Source organism: Pristiophorus japonicus, chromosome 1 (assembly GCF_044704955.1).
Source record: "Pristiophorus japonicus isolate sPriJap1 chromosome 1, sPriJap1.hap1, whole genome shotgun sequence".
Taxonomy (NCBI): Eukaryota; Metazoa; Chordata; class Chondrichthyes; family Pristiophoridae; genus Pristiophorus; species Pristiophorus japonicus.
The window spans coordinates 6597392-6619833 of NC_091977.1; the positions used below are offsets into that span (position 1 = coordinate 6597392).

General features: G+C 50.0%; 1 protein-coding gene across 2 annotated transcripts in view; it reads right to left on the reverse strand.

The window, feature by feature from the left end:
* Positions 1 to 1301: 1301 nt before the first annotated feature.
* The window catches only part of LOC139262014 (complement component C7-like), a 174788-nt gene continuing 153647 nt past the window's right edge, over positions 1302 to 22442 (reverse strand). For both annotated transcript variants that reach the window (XM_070877187.1, XM_070877182.1), the window contains exons 12-16: positions 14663 to 14837; positions 9997 to 10084; positions 8995 to 9130; positions 4328 to 4516; positions 1302 to 1402 (exon numbers count right to left, since the gene is read on the reverse strand). In XM_070877187.1, coding sequence (XP_070733288.1) covers positions 1302 to 1402; positions 4328 to 4516; positions 8995 to 9130; positions 9997 to 10084; positions 14663 to 14837 — 689 coding nt within the window. The remainder of the gene's footprint in view (positions 1403 to 4327; positions 4517 to 8994; positions 9131 to 9996; positions 10085 to 14662; positions 14838 to 22442) is intronic.

The window sequence follows — 22442 nt, forward strand, 5'->3', positions numbered from 1 at the left end:
GAGAGAGCGGGGAGAGAGAGCGGGGGGGGGAAGAGAGTGGGGAGAGAGAGCGGGGGGTGAGAGAGCGGGGGGAGAGAGAGCGGGGGGAGAGAGAGCGGGGGGAGAGACAGCGGGGCCGGGGAGAGAGTGGGGAGAGAGAGCAGGGAGAGAGAACGGGGGGGCGAGAGAGCGGGGCCGGGTAGAGAGAGGGCGGGGAGAGAGAGAAAACGGGAAGAGAGAGCAGGGTGAGTATGGGGGGAATAGAGAGCCCGGGGGGGAGAACGGGGTGAGAGCGGGGTGAGAGTGGGGAGGAGAGAGCTGGGGGGGGGGAATAGAGAGCCGGGGGGCAGTGAGCGGGTGGGAGTGGGAGCAGGGGGTGAGAGCGGAGTGAGAGTGAGCGGGAAGAGGGAGAGGGAGCGATGGGTCAGGGAGATTGAGGGAGAGAGAACCAGGGAGAGATATCATGTGAGCAGGGCACCTCACTGCTTATCTCTCCCCTCGCTCCTATCCCCTGCTCTCTCTCCCCCCGCTCTCTTTCCCCCCGCTCTCTCTCCCCCCGCTCCGGCCCCGCCCCACTCTCTCCACCTGCTCTCTCTTCCCATGCTCTCTCCACCCCTGCTTTCTCTCTCCCCCTCTCTCTCTCCCGCTCTCTCTCCTCGCTCTCTCTCCTCGCTCTCTCTCTCTCCCTCCGCTCTCTCTCCCTCCGCTCTCTCTCCCCCTGCTCTCTCCCTCCACTCTCTCTCCCCCTGCTCTCTCCCTCCGCTCTCTCTCCCCCGCTCTCTCTCCCCATGCTCTCTCCAGCCCCTCTCTCTCTCCCTCGCTCTCTCCCCTCGCTCTCTCTCTCCCTCCGCTCTCTCTCCCCCTGCTCTCTCCCTCCGCTCTCTCTCCCCCGCTATCTCTCCCCCCGCTCTCTCTCCCTCCGCTCTCTCTCCCCCGCTCTCTCTCCCCCGTTCTCTCCCTCCGCTCTCTTTCCCCCAGCTCTCTCTCCCCCACTCACTCTCTGTCCCCCGCTCTCTCCGCCGTACTCTCTCTCCCCTCTCTCATTCCCCATGCTCTCTCTCCCCCCACTCGCTCTCTCTCCCCTGCTCTCTCTCCCCCCTTTCTCACTCCCCCTGCTCTCTCTTTCCCGCTCTCTTTCCCTCCACTCTCTCCCCCCCCGCTCTCTCTCTCCCCCGCTCTCTCTCCCCGTGCTCTCTCCCTCCGCTCTCTCTCCCCCGTTCTCTCTCCCCATGCTCTCTCCCTCCGCTCTCTTTCCCCCCGCTCTCTCTCCCCCCCACCCCCCGTTCTCTCTCCCTGAATGTTGTTACACAGCAGGGATGACTTTACCTGCATTCATAAGGCATTTTGCAGACACACTTTGAGTCCTTAACCTTCTGCCAGGGAGCACACTGTAGTGTCTCCGATTTCGCTGTGACCACTGGCACTGAAATAAATAACAGCAGGTTGAAACCACGCATCCAGCAGCAAGAGGTGGCCTCTGGGACCCATCCCGCGCCCAGAATGGTGAGCTGGGAATCCACATGGTGTCGTGGGCTCTCACAGCCCCCGCTGACCACGACCCAACCCATCACCCCTTCCCACCCTTCATCCACGGCAAGCACCCATCAATCGCCTGAGGGGCCCCGAGAGGTGTTCCTCAGAGGCTGGAGATCCTCATTGGGTACTTGCCTACCCCCAGGGGATTCGGAGGCGGTGGGAGATAGGATGAGGTGGGGGGAGTGCCATCATGGCATTGTGCCAGGCTTGAGGGACCAGTTGCTCTATTCCTGCCCAAGAGTTTTGTATGTTCACAACCCCTGCAGGGACATCACCCGATGCATCCCGCCCTTCAACCATCGCTGCAGTTGACCTCCACCCAAGGTATCACCCCTCCGCCCCCGACCCTTACAAACGCACTCCTCAATCCAATCCCTGCCACTGCATTACCCAATCCAATCATAAACATAAACATCGAAACGTAGAAAATAGGAGCAGTAGTAGGCCATTCGGCCCTTCGAGTCTGCACCACCATTCAGTATGATCATGGCTGATCCTCTATCTCAACACCATATTCCCGCTTTTTCCCCATACCCCTTGATGCAGAAAGCAGAGAGTCGGGATAAATGGGTCCTTTTCGGGTTGGAAATCGGTGGTTAGTGGTGTGCCACAGGGATCGGTGCTGGGACCACAACTGTTTACAATATACATAGATGACCTGGAAGAGGGGACAAAGTGTAGTGTAACAAAATTTGCAGATGACACAAAGATTAGTGGGAAAGCGGGTTGTGTAGAGGACACAGAGAGGCTGCAAAGAGATTAAATAGGTTAAGCGAATGGGCTAAGGTTTAGCAGATGGAATACAATGTCGGAAAATGTGAAGTCATCCACCTTGGGGAAAAAAACAGTAAAAGGGAATATTATTTGAATGGGGAGAAATTACAACATGCTGCGGTGCAGAGAGACCTGGGGGTCCTTGTGCATGAATCCCAAAAAGTTAGTTTGCAGGTGCAGCAGGTAATCAGGAAGGCGAATGGAATGTTGGCCTTCATTGCGAGAGGGATGGAGTACAAAAGCAGGGAGGTCCTGCTGCAACTGTACAGGGTATTGGTGAGGCCGCACCTGGAGTACTGCGTGCAGTTTTGGCCCCCTTACTTAAGGAAGGATATACTAGCTTTGGAGAGGGTACAGAGATGATTCACTAGGCTGATTCCGGAGATGAGGGGGTTACCTTATGATGATAGATTGAGTAGACTGGGCCTTTACTCATTGGAGTTCAGAAGGATGAGGGGTGATCTTATAGAAACATTTAAAATAATGAAAGTGATAGACAAGATAGAGGCAGAGAGGTTGTTTCCACTGGTCGGGGAGACTAGAACTAGGGGGCACAGCCTCAAAATACGGGGGAGCCAATTTAAAACCGAGTTGAGAAGGAATTTCTTCTCCCAGAGGGTTGTGAATCTGTGGAATTCTCTGCCCAAGGAAGCAGTTGAGGCTAGCTCATTGAATGTATTCAAATCACAGATAGATAGATTTTTAACCAATAAGGGAATTAAGGGTTACGGGGAGTGGGCGGGTAAGTGGAGCTGAGTCCACGGCCAGATCAGCCATGATCTTGTTGAATGGCGGAGCAGGCTCGAGGGGCTAGATGGCCTACTCCTGTTCCTAATTCTTATGTTCTTATGTTCTTATGCCTTTTGTTTCAAGAAATCTATCTATCTCACTCTTAAATATATTCAGTGACTTGGCCTCCACAGCCTTCTGTGGTAGAGAATTCCACAGGTTCACCACCCTCTGAGTGAAAACATTTCTCCTCATCTCGGTCCTAAATTTCCTACCCCGTATCCTGAGACTGTGACCCCTTGTTCTAGACTTCCCATCCAGGGGAAACATCCTCCCCGCATCCAGTCTATCCAACCCCGTCAGAATTTTATACGTTTCAATGAGATCCCCTCTCATTCTTCTAAACTCTAGTGAATACAGACCTAGTCGACCCAATCTCTCCTCATACGACAGTCCTGCCATCCCAGGAATTAGTCTGGTGAACCTTCGCTGCACTCCCTCTGTGGCATGTATATCTTTTCTTAGGTAAGGAGACCAAAACTGCACATAATACTCTCGGTGGGGTCTCACCAAGTCTCACCCATCATACATAGGTCAGGCCTCAACTAAACCCCTCCTTGGTACATCAGCACACTGACTTATACCCAAGGCATTATCCAAACCAACGCTTTCAGCTACTGCCGAGCCCATCGACCGACCCTTCTGCAAAGTGTCAGCCAGCTATACCTTGGAGCATTATGCTGGATCCCCATGTTCCTGGGACAATCACCTCCCTCCTGTCAGAGACAGGCAGCACTCCATGTTTGGGAGTAGTGGGAGAAAGATGAAGAAGCTCGACACCATCCAGGACAAAGCAGCCGCTTGATTGGCCCCCCATCCACCACCTTCAACACTCACTCCCTCCACCACCGGCGCACCGTGGCTGCAGTGTGTACCATCTACAAGATGCACTGCAGCAACTCGCCAAGGCTTCTTCGGCAGCACCTTCCAAACCCGCGACCTCTACCGCCTAGAAGGACAAGGGCAGCAGGCGCATGGGAACACCACCACCTCCAAGTCACACACCATCCTGACTTGGAAATATATCGGTCGTTCCTTCATCGTCGCTGGGTCACAATCCTGGAACTCCCACCCTAACAGCACTGTGGGAGCACCTTCACCACACGGACTGCAGCGGTTCAAAAAGGCGGCTCACCACCACCTTCTCAAGGGCAGTTAGGGATGGGCAATAAATGCTGGGCCTTGGCAGCGACGCCCACATCCCAGGGGAATGAATAAAAACAAATAATGTAAAGAATTGGCGACTCACCCATGTTACACCTGATGGTGCTCAGATCTTGAGACCACTGCAGACTGGAGTCACACATGATCTCAGATGGACCTTCCAATGTCATGCTTGCAGGACAGGACAGCGAGACTTGCTCTCCAATTCTGTAGCTTGGCTGTCGCGGATTGATAAAAACGCTTGTCTGTATCTGTGGCGGAGCACATACTGTCCCTGTAACAAGACGCCAAGATTGTGGTTCAGTGAATCCATTGATTTTCTCCAACATCCCCAGCATTGAAGCACTGACCACACTCGATCAGCTCCGCTGGGCAGGCCACATTGTTCGCATGCCAGACACGAGACTCCCAGAGCAAGCGCTCTACTCGGAACTCCTTCACAGCAAACGAGCCAAAGGCGGGCAGAGGAAACATTTCAAGGACACCCTCAAAGCCTCCCTGATAAAATGCAACATTCCCACCGACACCTGGGAGTCCCTGGCCAAAGACCGCTCTCAGTGGAGGAAGTGCATCCGGGAGGGCGCTGAGCACCTCGAGTCTCATCGCCGAGAGCATGCAGAAATCAAGTGCAGACTGCGGAAAGAGCGTGCGGCAAACCAGTCCCACCCACCCCTTCCCTCAACCACTGTCTGTCCCACCTGTGACAGAGTCTGTAGCTCTCGTATTGGACTGTTCAGCCACCTAAGAACTCATGCTAAGATTGGAAGCAAGTCTTCCTCGATTCCGAGGGATGGCCTATAATGATGGTGATGATGATTTTCTCAATCCAGTTTCCCCACTAATATTTTGCTCCTCAGTCAGACCCGAGGAGATTTGCTCGTACAGAATTTAACTGTCGGATCTTAAAGCATTCAGCCCATGGTGCCTATGCTGGCTCTTTAGAACCATTCCTTTCCTCATACCCTTTTTATTTCTAAATCAAATATTACCGATTCTGCACCCCTCCCCGCCATGTCCCAGGACCTCACAACCCTTTGTTTAAAAACCATTTCTCCCCACCTCAACATCCCCTTCGTTCTTTTGGTGATGTTTAATTGATGGCCCCATGTTATTACCTCAATAACCCACCAGGTGTCCTCATTTTTTTGCCAAAACCCTCTCATCATTTTAAGATGTCCTCAACACTTTTCTCCTAACACAACAACAACAACTTGTGTTTATATAGCGCCTTTAATGCAGTCAAACCAAAGCCAAAGGCGCTTCACAGGAGCAATTGTCAACCAAAATGTGACAGCGAGCCAGATAGGGAGATATTCGGGCAGGTGATCAAAAGCTGGGTCAGAGAGGGAGGGGTGGAAATTGCCCTCCTCCCCGTTTGGCGGATAATTCGAATTATGTGATGATTTACCGGCCCCAAACTGCCTGCTTTTCTTTCAAAAAATAATCGGGGCGGTTTTTGGGGGCGGCGGAAGCGAGTCGGGAGCGCGGCGGAAGGCAGGCGGGGTCATCAGCGTCGCGCTGACGTGTATCGATGTCCCTCCCCCTCACTTACAGGGGAGGGACACTGCAAGGTCTACATCGAGACCTTGTTGGGGGGGGGGGGGGTAGCGGGGGTGGGGGGGGTGATAGTAGGGAGGGTGTGTGGGGAATGGGGCCAGTGGGAATGGTGGGCAAGACTTGTGGAGATGGTGGAAGGTCTGGTGGAGATGGTAGAAGGTCCGGTGGAGATGGTGGAAGGTCCGGTGGAGATGGTGGATGGTCTGGTGGAGATGATGGAAGGTCTGGTGGAGATGGTGGATGGTCTGGTGGAGATGGTGGGTGGTCTGGTGGAGATGATGGAAGGTCTGGTGGAGATGGTGGATGGTCTGGTGGAGATGGTGGAAGGTTTGGTGGAGATGGTGGATGGTCTGGTGGAGATGATGGATGGTCTGGTGGAGATGGTGGAAGGTCTGGTGGAGATGGTGGGTAGTCTGGTGGAGATGGTGGAAGGTCTGGTGGAGATGATGGATGGTCTGGTGGAGATGGTGGAAGGTCTGGTGGAGATGGTGGGTGGTCTGGTGGAGATGGTGGAAGGTCTGGTGGAGATAGTGGATGGTCTGGTGGAGATGGTGGAAGGTCTGGTGGAGATGGTGGGTGGTCTAGTGGAGATGGTGGAAGGTCTGGTGGAGATGATAGTGGTCTGGTGGAGATGATGGAAGGTCTGGTGGAGATGGTGGAAGGTCTGGTGGAGATGGTGGATGGTCTGGTGGAGATGGTAGATGGTCTGGTGGAGATGGTGGAAGGTCTGGTGGAGATGGTGGATGGTCTGGTGGAGATGATGGATGGTCTGGTGGAGATGATGGAAGATTTGGTGGAGATGGTGGAAGGTTTGGTGGAGATGGTGGAAGGCCTGGTGGAGATGATGGAAGGTCTGGTGGAGATGGTGGAAGGTCTGGTGGAGATGATGGAAGGTCTGGTGGAGATGGTGGATGGTCTGGTGGAGATGGTGGGTGGTCTGGTGGAGATGATGGATGGTCTGGTGGAGATGGTGGATGGTCTGGTGGAGATGATGGAAGGTCTGGTGGAGATGGTGGATGGTCTGGTGGAGATGGTGGGTGGTCTGGTGGAGATGATGGAAGGTCTGGTGGAGATGGTGGATGGTCTGGTGGAGATGGTGGAAGGTCTGGTGGAGATGGTGGATGGTTTGGTGGAGATGGTGGATGGTCTGGTGGAGATGGTGGAAGGAGTGGTGGAGATGATGGTGGTCTGGTGGAGATGATGGAAAGTCTGGTGGAGATAGTGGATGGTTTGGTGGAGATGGTGGAAGGTTTGGTGGAGATGGTGGATGGTCTGGTGGAGATGGTAGATGGTCTGGTGGAGATGGTGGAAGGTCTGGTGGAGATGGTGGATGGTCTGGTGGAGATGATGGATGGTCTGTTGGAGATGATGGAAGATTTGGTGGAGATGGTGGAAGGTTTGGTGGAGATGGTGGAAGGTCTGGTGGAGATGATGGAAGGTTTGGTGGAGATGGTGGAAGGTTTGGTGGAGATGGTGGAAGGTTTGGTGGAGATGGTGGATGGTCTGGTGGAGATGGTGGGTGGTCTGGTGGAGATGATGGAAGGTCTGGTGGAGATGGTGGATGGTCTGGTGGAGATGATGGAAGGTCTGGTGGAGATGGTGGATGGTCTGGTGGAGATGGTGGGTGGTCTGGTGGAGATGATGGAAGGTCTGGTGGAGATGGTGGATGGTCTGGTGGAGATGGTGGAAGGTCTGGTGGAGATGGTGGATGGTTTGGTGGAGATGGTGGATGGTCTGGTGGAGATGGTGGAAGGTCTGGTGGAGATGATGGTGGTCTGGTGGAGATGATGGAAGGTCTGGTGGAGATGGTGGATGGTTTGGTGGAGATGGTGGAAGGTTTGGTGGAGATGGTGGATGGTCTGGTGGAGATGGTAGATGGTCTGGTGGAGATGGTGGAAGGTCTGGTGGAGATGGTGGATGGTCTGGTGGAGATGATGGATGGTCTGGTGGAGATGATGGAAGATTTGGTGGAGATGGTGGAAGGTTTGGTGGAGATGGTGGAAGGTCTGGTGGAGATGATGGAAGGTTTGGTGGAGATGGTGGAAGGTTTGGTGGAGATGGTGGAAGGTTTGGTGGAGATGGTGGATGGTCTGGTGGAGATGGTGGAAGGTCTGGTGGAGATGATGGAAGGTCTGGTGGAGATGGTGGATGGTCTGGTGGAGATGGTGGAAGGTCTGGTGGAGATGATGGAAGGTCTGGTGGAGATGGTGGAAGGTCTGGTGGAGATGGTGGATGGTCTGGTGGAGATGATGGATGGTTTGGTGGAGATGATGGATGGTCTGGTGGAGATGGTGGAAGGTCTGGTGGAGATGGTGGAAGGTCTGGTGGACATGATGGAAGGTTTGGTGGAGATGGTGGAAGGTTTGGTGGAGATGGTGGAAGGTTTGGTGGAGATGGTAGAAGGTCTGATGGTGATGGTGGAAGGTCTGGTGGAGATGATGGAAGGTCTGGTGGAGATGGTGGATGGTCTGGTGGAGATGGTGGATGGTCTGGTGGAGATGATGGATGGTCTGGTGGAGATGATGGTGGTCTGGTGGAGATGGTGGATGGTCTGGTGGAGATGGTGGATGGTCTGGTGGAGATGATGGTGGTCTGGTGGAGATGATGGATGGTCTGGTGGAGATGGTGGATGGTTTGGTGGAGATGCTGGATGGTCTGGTGGAGATGGTGGAAGGTCTGGTGGAGATGGTGGAAGGTCTGGTGGAGATGGTGGATGGTCTGGTGGAGATGGTGGAAGGTCTGGTGGAGATGGTGGATGGTCTGGTGGAGATGGTTGAAGGTCTGGTGGAGATGGTGGATGGTCTGGTGGAGATGGTGGAAGGTCTGGTGGAGATGGTGGAAGGTCTGGTGGAGATGGTAGAAGGTCTGGTGGAGATGGTAGAAGGTCTGGTGGAGATGGTGGGCATGTCTGGTGGAGATGGTGGGTAGTTCTGATGGAGATGGCAGTGGTCCTAATGATAACACAGTCATTGGCTTAATCCCCTGCCTTTTCCTTCATTCGCCATGCCTGTCCTGCTCGGTTCCAGGAGGACAATGCCGCCCCCCCGACCGCAATGACAATAAAAATCAGGAGAGATGTAAAACGGGCTGGCGCTTTGCTATCTCACCCGGGTTACACAATCAAACAAAGTCAGAATGACGGCCATTGTCCCCGAGGTAACCCGTGCCCCGGTGCAGTCAGGTCCCAGGACTCACTCAGACACTGAAAGTTGCTCGCCTCCCACTGTAGGTCCTCTCCACATCTCACCGTGCCGTCACCTCCTGAGATGAAGTAACCCGCGTCACACTCGTAGGCGGCCTGGCTACCGACGGCGTACACTGCTCTCAACTCCTGCAGAAAGCAGCGCAAGAATCATCCATCATTAACACTATGGGGTGGACAGGCTGGGCGGGGAGAGTGGGAACTGCTCAGGAGCATGTTGGTGAAGAGCAAGGCTCAGAATCAGCGACTTCCTTCAAATATTCAAGGTGATTGGGGAGGTGGGTTGGATGGACCAGGGACACCAGGCTCTACAACCAATCTCTGCTTCCGGGGGCCACACAGGGCAAAATGGCAAAGGTCCATGGCCCAGAGCTAGATCTGCTGACTCTTGCTGGAACGTGCTTGTGTCTGGAGGTTGGCTAAGGACAGGGACACGCTGATTGCGAAACCCTCTGTGGGAACAATGCACGGCCAACACACTCGGTCAGGCTCAAATAGCAAAATTAGAGTGTTGGAGTACGGCCCGAGAAAGGAATCCAAAGATTAAATGGTGGGTAGAGTCAGTGATAGGGGAGTGTGTACATGGGCTGTGGGAGGGGATTAAATGGGTGGGTAGTCTGTGATAGGGGAGTGAGTACATGGGCTGTGGGAGGGGATTAAATGTGTGGGTAGAGTCAGTGATAGGGGAGTGTGTACATGGGCTGTGGGAGGGGATTAAATGGGTGGGTAGTCAGTGATAGGGGAGTGTGTACATGGGCTGTGGGAGGGGATTAAATGGGTGGGTAGTCAGTGATAGGGGAGTGTGTACATGGGCTGTGGGAGGGGATTAAATGGGTGGATTTCCGTGATAGGGGAGTGTGTACATGGGCTATGGGAGGGGATTAAATGGGTGGATAGTCCGTGATAGGGGAGTGTGTACATGAGCTGTGGGAGGGGATTAAATGGTGGGTAGTGTCCGTGATAGGGGAGTGTGTACGTGGGATTTGAATACGTACCTGGACAAATCCATTTGCCAGTTCAGGGGGAGCTGGGCAGCTCCTGATTGGATCAACTTGCCTTTCAAAGCAATGAGGTTCAAGCAGGCTAGAAGAAAGAGGGAAGCAGAAATTAATCATTCACGGTGCCCTACCCCATTATAGTTTCTAGCCAATCATTTAATCTTTTCTCAGAGCCTATGTACACTGGACCTTGCTCTTCTTCGAAAGAGAGCTTTGAGATCTTTTACGTCCACATGAGAGTGGCGACGGGCCCTCAGTTTAACGTCTCATCTGACAGACACCACCTCTGACAGTGCAGCCCCTCCGACAGTGCAGCACTCCCTCAGTACTGCCCCTCCAAGAGTGCAGTGCTCCCTCAGTACTGCCCCTCCTACAGTGCAGCATTCCCTCAGTACTACCCCTCCGACAGTATGGCGCTCCCTCAGGACTGCCCCTCCGACAGTGCGGCACTTCCTCAGTACTGCTCCTCCAACAGTGCGTTGCTCCCTCAGTACTGCACCTCTGGCAGTGCAGCGCTCCCTCAGTATTGACCCTCCGATAGCGCTGTGCTCCCTCAGTACTGCCCCTCCGACAGTACAGCACTCCATCAGTACTGCCCTTCCGACAGTGCAGCACTCCCTCAGTACTGCCCCTCCAACAGTACAGCACTCCCTCAGTACTGCCCCTCCGACAGTACAGCACTCCCTCAGTACTGCCTCTCCGACAATGCAGCACTCCCTCAGTACTGTCTCTCCGACCATGCTGCGCTCCCTCAGTTCTGTACTGGGAGTGCCGACCTAGATTTGTGCTCCTGTCTCTGGAGTGGAACTTGAATCCATGAGCAACTGCCTCAGAGCGGGGAGAGCTATACATTGTGCCACGACCAACACTGAGTCTGACTGATGTTCTCCAGAGACACATAGAAACATAGAAAATAGGTGCAGGAGTAGGCCATTCGGCCTTTCGAGCCTGCACCGCCATTCAATGAGTTCATGGCTGAACATGAAACTTCAGTACCCCATTCCTGCTTTCTCGCCATACCACTTGATCTAGGACTACATCGAACTCCTTTTTGAATATATTTAGTGAATTGGCCTCAACAACTTTCTGTGGTAGAGAATTCCACAGGTTCACCACTGTCTAGGTGAAGAAGTTTCTCCTCATCTCGGTCCTAAATGGCTTACCCCTTATCCTTAGACTGTGACCCCTGGTTCTGGACTTCCCCAACATTGGGAACATTCTTCCTGCATCTAACCTGTCTAACCCCGACAGAATTTTAAACGTTTCTATGAGGTCCCCTCTCATTCCTCTGAACTCCAGTGAATACAAGCCCAGTTGATCCAATCTTTTTTGATATGTCAGTCCCGCCATCCCAGGAATCAGGCGGTGAACCTTCGCTGCACTCCCTCAATAGCAAGAATATCCTTCCTCAAGTTAGGAGACCAAAACTGTACACAATACTCTAGGTGTGGCCTCACCAAGGCCCTGTACAACTGTAGTAACACCTCCCTGCCCCTGTACTCAAATCCCCTCGCTATGAAGGCCAACATGCCATTTGCTTTCTTAACCGCCTGCTGTACCTGCATGCCAACCTTCAATGACTGATGTACCATGACACCCAGGTCTCGTTGCACCTCCCCTTTTCCTAATCTGTCACCATTCAGATAATAGTCTGTCTCTCTGTTTTTACCACCAAAGTGGATAACCTCACATTTATCCACATTATACTTCATCTGCCATGCATTTGCCCACTCACCTAACCTATCCAAGTCACTCTGCAGCCTCATAGCATCCTCCTCACAGCTCACGCTGCCACCCAAATTAGTGTCATCCGCAAATTTGGAGATACTACATTTAATCCCCTCGTCTAAATCATTAATGTACAATGTAAACAGCTGGGGCCCCAGCACAGAACCTTGTGGTACCCCACTAGTCACTGCCTGCCATTCTGAAAAGTACCCATTTACTCCTACTCTTTGCTTCCTGTCTGACAACCAGTTCTCAATCCATGTCAGCACACTACCCCCAATCCTATGTGCTTTAACTTTGCACATTAATCTCTTGTGTGGGACCTTGTCGAAAGCCTTCTGAAAGTCCAAATACACCACATCAACTGTTTCTCCCTTGTCCACACTACTGGAAACATCCTCAAAAAATTCCAGAAACTTTGTCAAGCATGATTTCCCTTTCACAAATCCATGCTGACTTGGACCTATCATGTCACCTCTTTCCAAATGCGCTGCTATGACATCCTTAATAATTGATTCCATCATTTTACCCACTACTGAGGTCAGGCTGACCGGTCTATAATTCCCTGTTTTCTCTCTCCCTCCTTTTTTAAAAAACTGGGGTTACATTGGCTACCCTCCACTCCATAGGAACTGATCCAGAGTCTATGGAATATTGGAAAATGACTGTCACTGCATCCGCTATTTCCAAGGCCACCTCCTTAAGTACTCTGGGATGCAGACCATCAGGCCCTGGGGATTTATCGGCCTTCAATCCCATCAATTTGCCCAACACAATTTCCCGATTAATAAGGATTTCCCTCAGATCCTCCTTCTTACTAGACCCTCTGACCCCTTTTATATCCGGAAGGTTTTTTGTGTCCTCCTTAGTGAATACCGAACCAAAGTACTTGTTCAATTGGTCTGCCATTTCTTTGTTCCCCATTATGATTTCCCCTGATTCTGACTGGAGGGGACCTACGTTTGTCTTTACTAACCTTTTTCTCTTTACATATCTATCGAAGCTTTTGCAGTCCGTCTTAATGTTCCCTGCAAGCTTCCTCTCGTATTCTATTTTCCCTGCCCTAATCTAACCCTTTCTCCTCCTCTGCTGAGTTCTAAATTTCTCCCGTCCCCGGGTTCGCTGCTATTTCTGGCCAATTTGTATGCCACTTCCTTGGCTTTAATACTATCCCTGATTTCCCTTGATAGCCACAGTTGAGCCATCTTCCCTTTTTTATTTTTGGCCCCAGACAGAGATGTACAATTGTTGTAGTTCATCCATGCGGTCTCTAAATGTCTGCCATTGCCCATCCACTGTCAACCCCTTAAGTATAATTCGCCAATCTATCCTAGCCAATTCTCATACCTTCAAAGTTACCCTTCTTTAAGTTCTGGACCATGGTCTCTGAATTAACTGTTTCATTCTCTATCCTAATGTAGAATTCCACCATATTATGGTCACTCTTCCCCAAGGGGCCTCGCACAACGAGATTGCTAATTAATCCTCTCTCATTACACAACACCCAGTCTAAGATGGCCTGCCCCCCTAGTTGGTTCCTCGACATATTGGTCTAGAAAACCATCGCTTATGCACTCCAGGAAATCCTCCTCACCGTATTGTTTCCAGTTAGATTTGTCCAATCTATATGCATATTAAAGTCACCCATGATAACTGCTGCACCTTTATTGCGTGCACCCCTACACATAGTACATCCACCTCGTTCTTCATAGTAAGGCTTATACCACAATCCCCCAGGGCAGATTGGCTGAGCTGGGAGTCTCGTCCTGTCCCTTCTACTTCACTTAAACCCGACTGAGATAACGCAAGGATTAAGAGGTGGTGCACAGCAAAATACAGGGCTCTGTTTAAACCATAAGCATCGCTTGTTCTTCTCTGGATGGACAGGATATGGCTCAAAACATAGAAACATAGAAAATAGAAACAGGAGTAGGCCATTCGGCCTCTCGAGCCTGCACCGCCATTCAATATGATCATGGCTGATCCTCTATCTCAACACCATATTCCTGCTTTTTCCCCATACCCCTTGATGCCTTTTGAGTATAGAAATCTATCTATCTCCCTCTTAAATATATTCAGTGACTTGGCCTCCACAGTCTTCTGTGGTAGAGAATTCCACAGGTTCACCACCCTCTGAGTGAAAACATTTCTCCTCATCTCGGTCCTAAATTTCCTACCCCGTATCCTGAGACTGTGACCCCTTGTTCTAGACTTCCCTGCCAAGGGAAACATCCTCCCCACATCCAGTCCGTTCAACCCAGTCAGAATTTTATATGTTTCAATGAGATCCCCTCTCATTCTTCTAAACTCCAGTGAATACAGGCCCAGTCGACCCAATCTCTCATCATATGACAGTCCTACCATCCCAGGAATCAGTCTGGTGAACCTTCGCTGCACTGCCGCTATGGCTACCACTGGATGGACCTCCTGAGTGTGGGTCCCAGGCCCAGAGCAGTGTCCCTCACTGTGTGGTGCAATAATCCTAAGTGTGGTTGTTGATGCATAACTGGCAAGGGTTGTGAAGCAGGGAACAGTAGCACAGTGGTTAGGTTTCTGGATTAATAACACAGAGGTCGGGTTTAGTGATCTGGAGACATGAGTTCAAATCCCACCACAGCAGCTGGGGAATGCAATAAAAAGTTAGTATCAGTAATGGTGACCATGCAACTATTGAATTGCTGTAAAACTAATGTCCTTTAGGGAAGGAAATCTGCTGTCCTTACCAGGTCTGGCCTGTATGTGATCCCAAACCCACAGTAATGGCCCAGCGAGACACTTATTCAAGAAGGCGGCTCACCACCACCTTCCTGAGGGCAATTAGGGATGGGTAATAAATGCCAGCCTTGCCAGTGATGCCCACATCCTGAGAATGAAATCAAAGACAAAGACAAAGTCTCTGCTCCTAACACAACCTGAACCTTGCGAGGGAGCTTACCGTAAATACTCCATTTCTCCATCTTCACACTTTTCAGATTGTGAACTATCCCTCATGCAGTTCCTCCCTCCTCTGCTCGGAGCAGGATTGTTACATTGTCGAGACCGGCTTCTTCTGCCATTTCTACAACCACCCCACGCTGTCCAACAACTCCAACTTCCATCAATACCGCTTCCTGCAACACAAACATTCGTTCATACTTATAATCCATCCAACGCCCATATAATCCCCCCAACCACGGGCCATATAATCCACCACCCCCCCCCCCCCCCCACAGTCCATGTACACTCTCCACTATCACTGACTACCCACCCATTTAATCCCCTCCACAGCCCATGTACACACTCCCCTATCACTGACACTACCCACCCATTTAATCCCCTCCCACAGACCATGTACACACTCCCCTATCACTGACTACCCACCCATTTAATCCCCTCCCATAGCCCATGTACACACTCCCCTATCATGGACACTACCCACCCATTTAATCCCCTCCCACAGCCCATGTACACTCTCCCCTATCACTGACTACCCACCCATTTAATCCCCTCCCACAGCCCATGTACACACTCCCCTATCATGGACACTACCCACCCATTTAATCCCCTCCCACAGCCCATGTACACTCTCCCCTATCACTGACTACCCACCCATTTAATCCCCTCCCACAGCCCATGTACACTCTCCCCTATCACTGACTACCCACCCATTTAATCCCCTCCCACAGCCCATGTACACTCTCCCCTATCACTGACTACCCACCCATTTAATCCCCTCCCACAGCCCATGTACACTCTCCCCTATCACTGATTACCCACCCATTTAATCCCCTCCCACAGCCCATGTACACTCTCCCCTATCACTGACTACCCACCCATTTAATCCCCTCCCACAGCCCATGTACACACTCTTCTATCACTGACACTACCCACCCATTTAATCCCCTTCCACAGCCCATGTACACTCTCCACTATCACTGACACTACCCACCCATTTAATCCCCTTCCACAGCCCATGTACACACTCCCCTATCACTGACTACCCACCCATTTAATCCCCTTCCACAGCCCATGTACACACTCCCCTATCACTGACTACCCACCCATTTAATCCCCTCCCATAGCCCATGTACACACTCCCCTATCACTGACACTACCCACCCATTTAATCCCCTTCCACAGCCCATGTACACTCTCCCCTATTATTTGAAACCAAGTTGCAGTTAAATTCCATGATCCCAACTTAAATGATCCAAATGTGGCAAGGTCTTTGTTGACTCCAAGGTTGCCTGCTTGGGAGAGGAACTATGCCAGGGGAGATGGTGAACAGCCAGAGGTGGTGGTCCATATCGGTATCAATGACATAGGTAGAAAAAAGGATGAGGTCCTGCAGGCAGAGTTTAGGGAGCTAGGGGAGGGATTAAAAAGCAGGACCTCGAGGGTAGTAATCTCCATATTACTCCTGGTGCCACGTGCTAGTGAGTACAGAAATAGCAGGATAGAGCAGATGAATGCGTGGCTTTAGATTCCTGAGGCATTGGGACAGTTTCTGGGGGAGGTGGGACCTGTACAAACCGGACGGGTTGCACCTCAACAGAGCCGTGACCAATATCCTTGGGGGAGTTTGTTAGTGGTGCTGGGGAGAGTTTAAATTAGCTTGGCAGGGGGACGGGAACCGGAGAATAGATTCGGTAGGGAGGGGAGTAAAGCTAGAATTAGAAAGCAAAACAATAGAAAGTGAATTTGGAAGACAGAGGAAACAAGGGCTAGAAAATAGACAACAAGACAGTTTGGCAGTGCTAAATGGTATATACTTCAATGCAAGGAGTCTAGGGAAGAAGGCAGATGAGCTGAGAGCACAGATAGACACTTGGGAATATGATATTATAGCTATTACTGAAACATGACTGAAAGAGGGGCAGGTATGGCAGCTCAACATTCCTGGTTACAGGGTTTTCAGATAGGATAGAGAGGGAGGTTAGAAAATGAGGGTGGGGGGGTCACAGTATTGATTAAAGAAACTATTATAGCAGTGAGGAGGGATGATATGTTAGAGGGATCATCAAATGAGGACACAGGGGTCGAATTGAAGAACAAAAAAGGGGTGATCACACTGCTGGGAGTGTACTATAGACCCCAAACAGTTAGAGGGAGATAGAAGAGCAAATATGTCGGAACATTTCTGAGAAGTGGAACAACTATAGGGCAGTAATAGTAGGGGATTTTAACTACCCAACTGGGATAAAAATAGTGTGAAAGGTATAGAGGGTGCAGAATTCCTAAAATACATTCAGAGAACTTTTTTAGCCAGTATGTAGCAAGCCCAACATGAGAGGGGGCGGTTCTGGACTTGGTTTTGGGGAATGAAGCTGGGCAGGTGGAAGAGGTATCAGTGGGAGAGCATTTTGGTGCTCGTGATCATAATTCAGTTAGATTTAGGGTAGCTATGGAAAAGGACAAAGATAGACCAGGAATAACATTTCTCAATTGGGGAAAAGCCAATTTTACTAAGCTGAGAGGTGATTTAGCCAAAGTGGACTAGAAACAGCTACTGGGAGGTAAATCAGTGACAGAGCAATGGGAGACATTCAAGGAGGAGATCCTGAGGGTTCAGGCCAAATATGTTCCCTTAAAGAAAAAGGGTGGGACTAACAAATCTGAAGCCCCTTGTATGTCAAGGGGCATACAGGGTAGGATAAAGGAAAAAAGGGAGGCTTACGACAGATACTGAGGGCTAAATATTGCAGAAATCCGAGAGGAGTGTAGCAAGTGCAGGGGTGAAATTAAAAAGGAAATTAGGACAGCAAAGAGAGAGAATGAAACATTTTTGGCAAGTAAAATCAAGGAAAACCCAAAGATGTTTCATAAATACATTAAGAGTAAGCTGTAGAAGGGAGGCAAAAAAGAAGTAGAAAGAAATCGAAAGGTGACGTCACAGACAAGGGGGTAAGTGATTGGCTGGTGATTGGTAAGTAGTTTTTCTTTTTCTTTTCTATATCAGTAAGTAACCTTTTAACATTGTTGTTGCCCAATTAGGTTAATCTAAGGGTTAAGTCATGACAGGACAGCTCGGACACGTGTTGTGCTCCTTCTGTACTATGTGGGAACTCAGGGACACTTCCGACTAATATGCAGGAAGTGTATCCGCCTGCAGCTCCTGACAGACCGCGTTGCGGCCCTGGAGCTGCGGGTGGATGAACTCTGGAGCATCCACGATGCTGAGAATGACGTGAATAGCACGTTTAGCGAGTTGGTCTTACCACAGGTAAAGGGTACACGGCCAGATAGTGAATGGGTGACCAACAGGAAGAGCAGTGCAAGGAAGGTAGTGCAGGGGTCCCCTGCGGTCATCCCCCTGCAAAACAGATACACCTCTTTGAGTACTGTTGAGGTGGATGACTCTTCAGGGGAGGGCAGTTGCAGCCAAGTTCATGGCACCGTGGCTGGCTCTGCTGTACAGGAGGGCAGGAAAAAAAGTGGGAGAGCGATCGTGATAGGGGATTCAATTGTCAGGGGAATAGATAGACGTTTCTGCGGCCGCAACCGAGACTCCTGGATGGTATGTTGCCTCCCTGGTGCAAGGGTCAAGGATGTCTCGGAGCGGGTGTAGGACATTCTGAAAAGGGAGGGTGAACAGCCAGTTTTAGTGGTGCATATAGGTACCAACAATATAGGTAAAAAAACGGGATGAGGTCCTACAAGACGAATTTAGGAAGCTAGGAGTTAAATTAAAAAGTAGGACCTCAAAAGTAGTAATCTCAGGATTGCTACCAGTGCCACGTGCTAGTCAGAGTAAGAATCGCAGGAAAGCTCAGATAAATACGTGGCTTGAGCAGTGGTACATAAGGGAGGGATTCAAATTCCTGGGACATTGGAACCGGTTCTGGGGGAGGTGGGACCAGTACAAACTGGATGATCTGCACCTGGGCAGGACCGGAACCAATGTCCTTGGAGGAGTGTTTGCTAGTGCTGTCGGGGAGGGGTTAAACTAATATGGCAGGGGGATGGGAACCTAGGCAGGGAGACAGAGGGAAATAAAATGGAGTCAGAGGCAAAAGATAGAAAGGAGAATAGTAAAAGTGGAGGGCAGAGAAACCCAAGGCAAAGAACAAAAAGGGCCACATTACAGCAAAATTCTAAAGGAGCAAAGTGTGTTAAAAAGACAAGCCTGAAGGCTCTGTGCCTCAATGCGAGGAGTATTTGGAATAAGGTGGATGAATTAACTGCGCAGATAGCAGTTAACGGATACGCTGTGATTGGCATCACAGAGACATGGCTCCAGGGTGACCAAGGCTGGGAACTCAACATCCAAGGGTATTCAGCATTTAGGAAGGATAGACAGAAAGGAAAAGGAGGCGGGGTAGCGTTTCTGGTTAAAGATGAAATCAATGCAATTGTGAGGAAGGACATTAGCTTGGATGATGTGGAATCGGTATGGATGGAACTACGGAATACCAAAGGGCAGAAAATGCTAGTGAGAGTTGTGTACAGGCCACCAAACAGTAGTAGTGAGGTTGGGGATAGCATCAAACAAGAAATAAGGGATGTGTGCAATAAAGGTACAGCAGTAATCATGGGCGACTTTAATCTACATATTGATTGGAATAACCTAACTGGTAGCAACGCGGTGGAGGAGGATTTCCTGGAGTGTATTAGGGATGGTTTTCTAGACCAATATGTCGAGGAACCAACTAGAGGGCTGGCCATCCTAGACTGGGTGATGTGTAATGAGAAGGGACTAATTAGCAATCTTGTTGTGCGAGGCCCCTTGGGCAAGAGTGACCATAACATGGTAGAATTCTTTATTAAGATGGAGAGTGACAAAGTTAATTCAGAGACTAGGGTCCTGAACTTAAGGAAAGGTAACTTCAACAGTATGAGACGTGAATTGGCTAGAATAGACTGGCAAAGGATACTTAAAGGGTTGACGGTGGATAAGTAATGGCAAACATTTAAAGATCACATGGATGAACTTCAGCAATTGTACATCCCTGTCTGGAGTAAAATTAAAACGGGGAAGGTGGCTCAACCATGGCTAACAAGGGAAATTAAGGATAATGTTAAAGCCAAGGAAGAGGCATATAAATTGGCTAAAAAAAGCAACAAACCTGAGGACTGGGAGAAATTTAGAATTCAGCAGAGGAGGACTAAGGGTTTAATTGAGAAGGGGAAAATAGAGTATAAGAGGAAGCTAGCAGGGAACATAAAAACTGACTGCAAAAGCTTCTATAAATATGTGAAGAGAAAAAGATTAGTGAAGACAAACGTAGGTCCCTTGCAGTTGGATTCAGGTGAATTTATAATGGGGAACAAAGAAATGGCAGATCAATTGAACCAATACTTCGGTTCTGTCTTCACGAAGGAAGACACAAATAACCTTCCGAATGTACTAGGGGACAGTGGGTCTAGTGAGAAGGAGGAACTGAAGGATATCCTTATTAGGTGGGAAATTGTGTTGGGGAAATCGATGGGATTGAAGGCCGATAAATTCCCGGGGCCTGATAGTCTACATCCCAGAGTACTTAAGGAAGTGGCCATAAAAAAAGTGGATGCATTGGTGATCATTTTCCAACAGTCTATCGACTCTGGATCAGTTCCTATGGACTGGAGGGTAGCTAATGTAACACCACTTTTTAAAAAAGGAGGGAGAGAGAAAACGGGTAATTATAGACCGGTTAGCCTGACATCAGTAGTGGGGAAAATGTTGGAATCAATAATTAAGGATGAAATAGCAGCACATTTGGAAAGCAGTGACAGGATCGGACCAAGTCAGCATAGATTTATGAAAGGGAAACCATGCTTGACAAATTTTTTGAGGATGTAACTTGCAGAGTGGACAAGGGAGAACCAGTGGATGTGGTGTATTTGGACTTTCAAAAGGCTTTTGACAAGGTCCACCACAAGAGATTGGTGTGCAAAATCAAAGCACATGATACTGGGGGTAATGTACTGATATGGATAGAGAACTGGTTGGCAGGCAGGAAGCAGAGAGTTGGGATAAACAGGTCCTTTTCAGAATGGCAGGCAGTGACTAGTGGAGTGCCTCAGAGCTTAGTGCTAGGACCCCAGCTCTTTACAATATACATTAACGATTTAGATGAAGGAATTGTGTGTAATATCTCCAAGTTTTCAGATGACACTAAACTGGGTGGCGGTGTAAGGCTGCAGGGTGACTTGGACAGGTTAGGTGAGTGGGCAAGTGCATGGCAGATGCAGTATAATGTGAGATTATCCATTTTGGGGGCAAAAACACGAAGGCAGAATATTATCTGAATGGCGGCAGATTAGGAAAAGGGGAGGTACAACGAGACCTGGGTGTCATGGTTCATCAGTCACTTAAAGTGGCATGCAGGTACAGCAGGTGGTAAAGAAGGCAAATGGTATGTTGGCCTTCATAGCTAGGGGATTTGAGTATAGGAGCAGGGAGGTCTTACTGCAGTTGTACAGGGCCTTAGTGAGGCCTCACCTGGAATATTGTGTTCAGTTTTGGTCTCCTAATCTCAGGAAGGATGATCTCACTATTGAGGGAGTGCAGCGAAGGTTCACCAGACTGATTCCAGGAATGGCTGGACTGTCATATGAGGAGAGACTGAATCAACTGGGCCTTTATTCACTGGAGTTTAGAAGGATGAGAGGGGATCTCATAGAAACGTAGAAGATTCTGATGGGACGGGACAGGTTAGATACGGGACGAATGTTCCCGATGTTGAGGAAGTCCAGAACCAGGGGTCATAATCTTAGGATAAGGGGTAGGCCATTTAGGACTGAGATGAGGAGAAACTTCTTCATTCAGAGGGTTGTTAACCTGTGGAATTCCCTGCCGCAGAGAGTTGTTGATGCCAGTTCATTGGATCTATTGAAGAGGGAATTAGATATGGCCCTTATGGCTAAGGGGATCAGGGTATGGAGAAAAAGCAGGAAAGGGGTACTGAAGGAATGATCAGCCATGATCTTATTGAATGCAGCGAAGGTTCGCCAGACTCGAAGGGCCGAATGGCCTACACCTGCACCTATTTTCTATGTTTCTATGTTTCTATTGGCCAGGACACCGGGGCTAACTCCCCTGTTCTTTGAAATAGTGCCGAGGGATAAGAACATAAGAAATCGGAGCAGGAGTCGGCCATTTGGCCCCTCAAGCCTGCTCCGCCATTTAATAAGATCATGGCTGATCTGATCATGGACTCAGCTCCACTTCCCTGCCCACTCCCCATAACCCTCCACTCCCTATCGCTCAATAATCTATCTATCTCTGCCTTAAATATATTCAATGACCCAGCCTCCACAGCTCTCTGAGGCAGAGAATTCCACAGATTTACAACCCTCTTGGGAAGAAATTTCTCCTCATCTCAGTTTTAAATGGGCGGCCCCTTATTCTAAGACTATGTCCCCTAGTTTTAGTTTCCCCTATGAGTGGAAATATACTCCCTGCATCCACCTTGTCGAGCCCCCTCATTATCTTATACGTTTCAGTAAGATCACCTCTCATTCTTCTGAACTCCAATGAGTATAGGCCCAACCTACTCAACCTATCCTCATAAGTCAACCCCCTCATCTTCGGAATCAACCTAATGAACCTTCTCTGAACAGCCTCCAATACAAGTGTATCCTTCTTTAAATACGGAGACCAAAACTGTACGCAGTACTCCAGGTGTGGCCTCACCAATACCCTGTACAGTTGTAGCCGGACTTCTCTGCTTTTATACTCTATCCCCCTTGCGATAAAGGCCAACATTCCATTTGCCTTCCTGTTCACTTGCTGTACCTGCATACTAACCTTT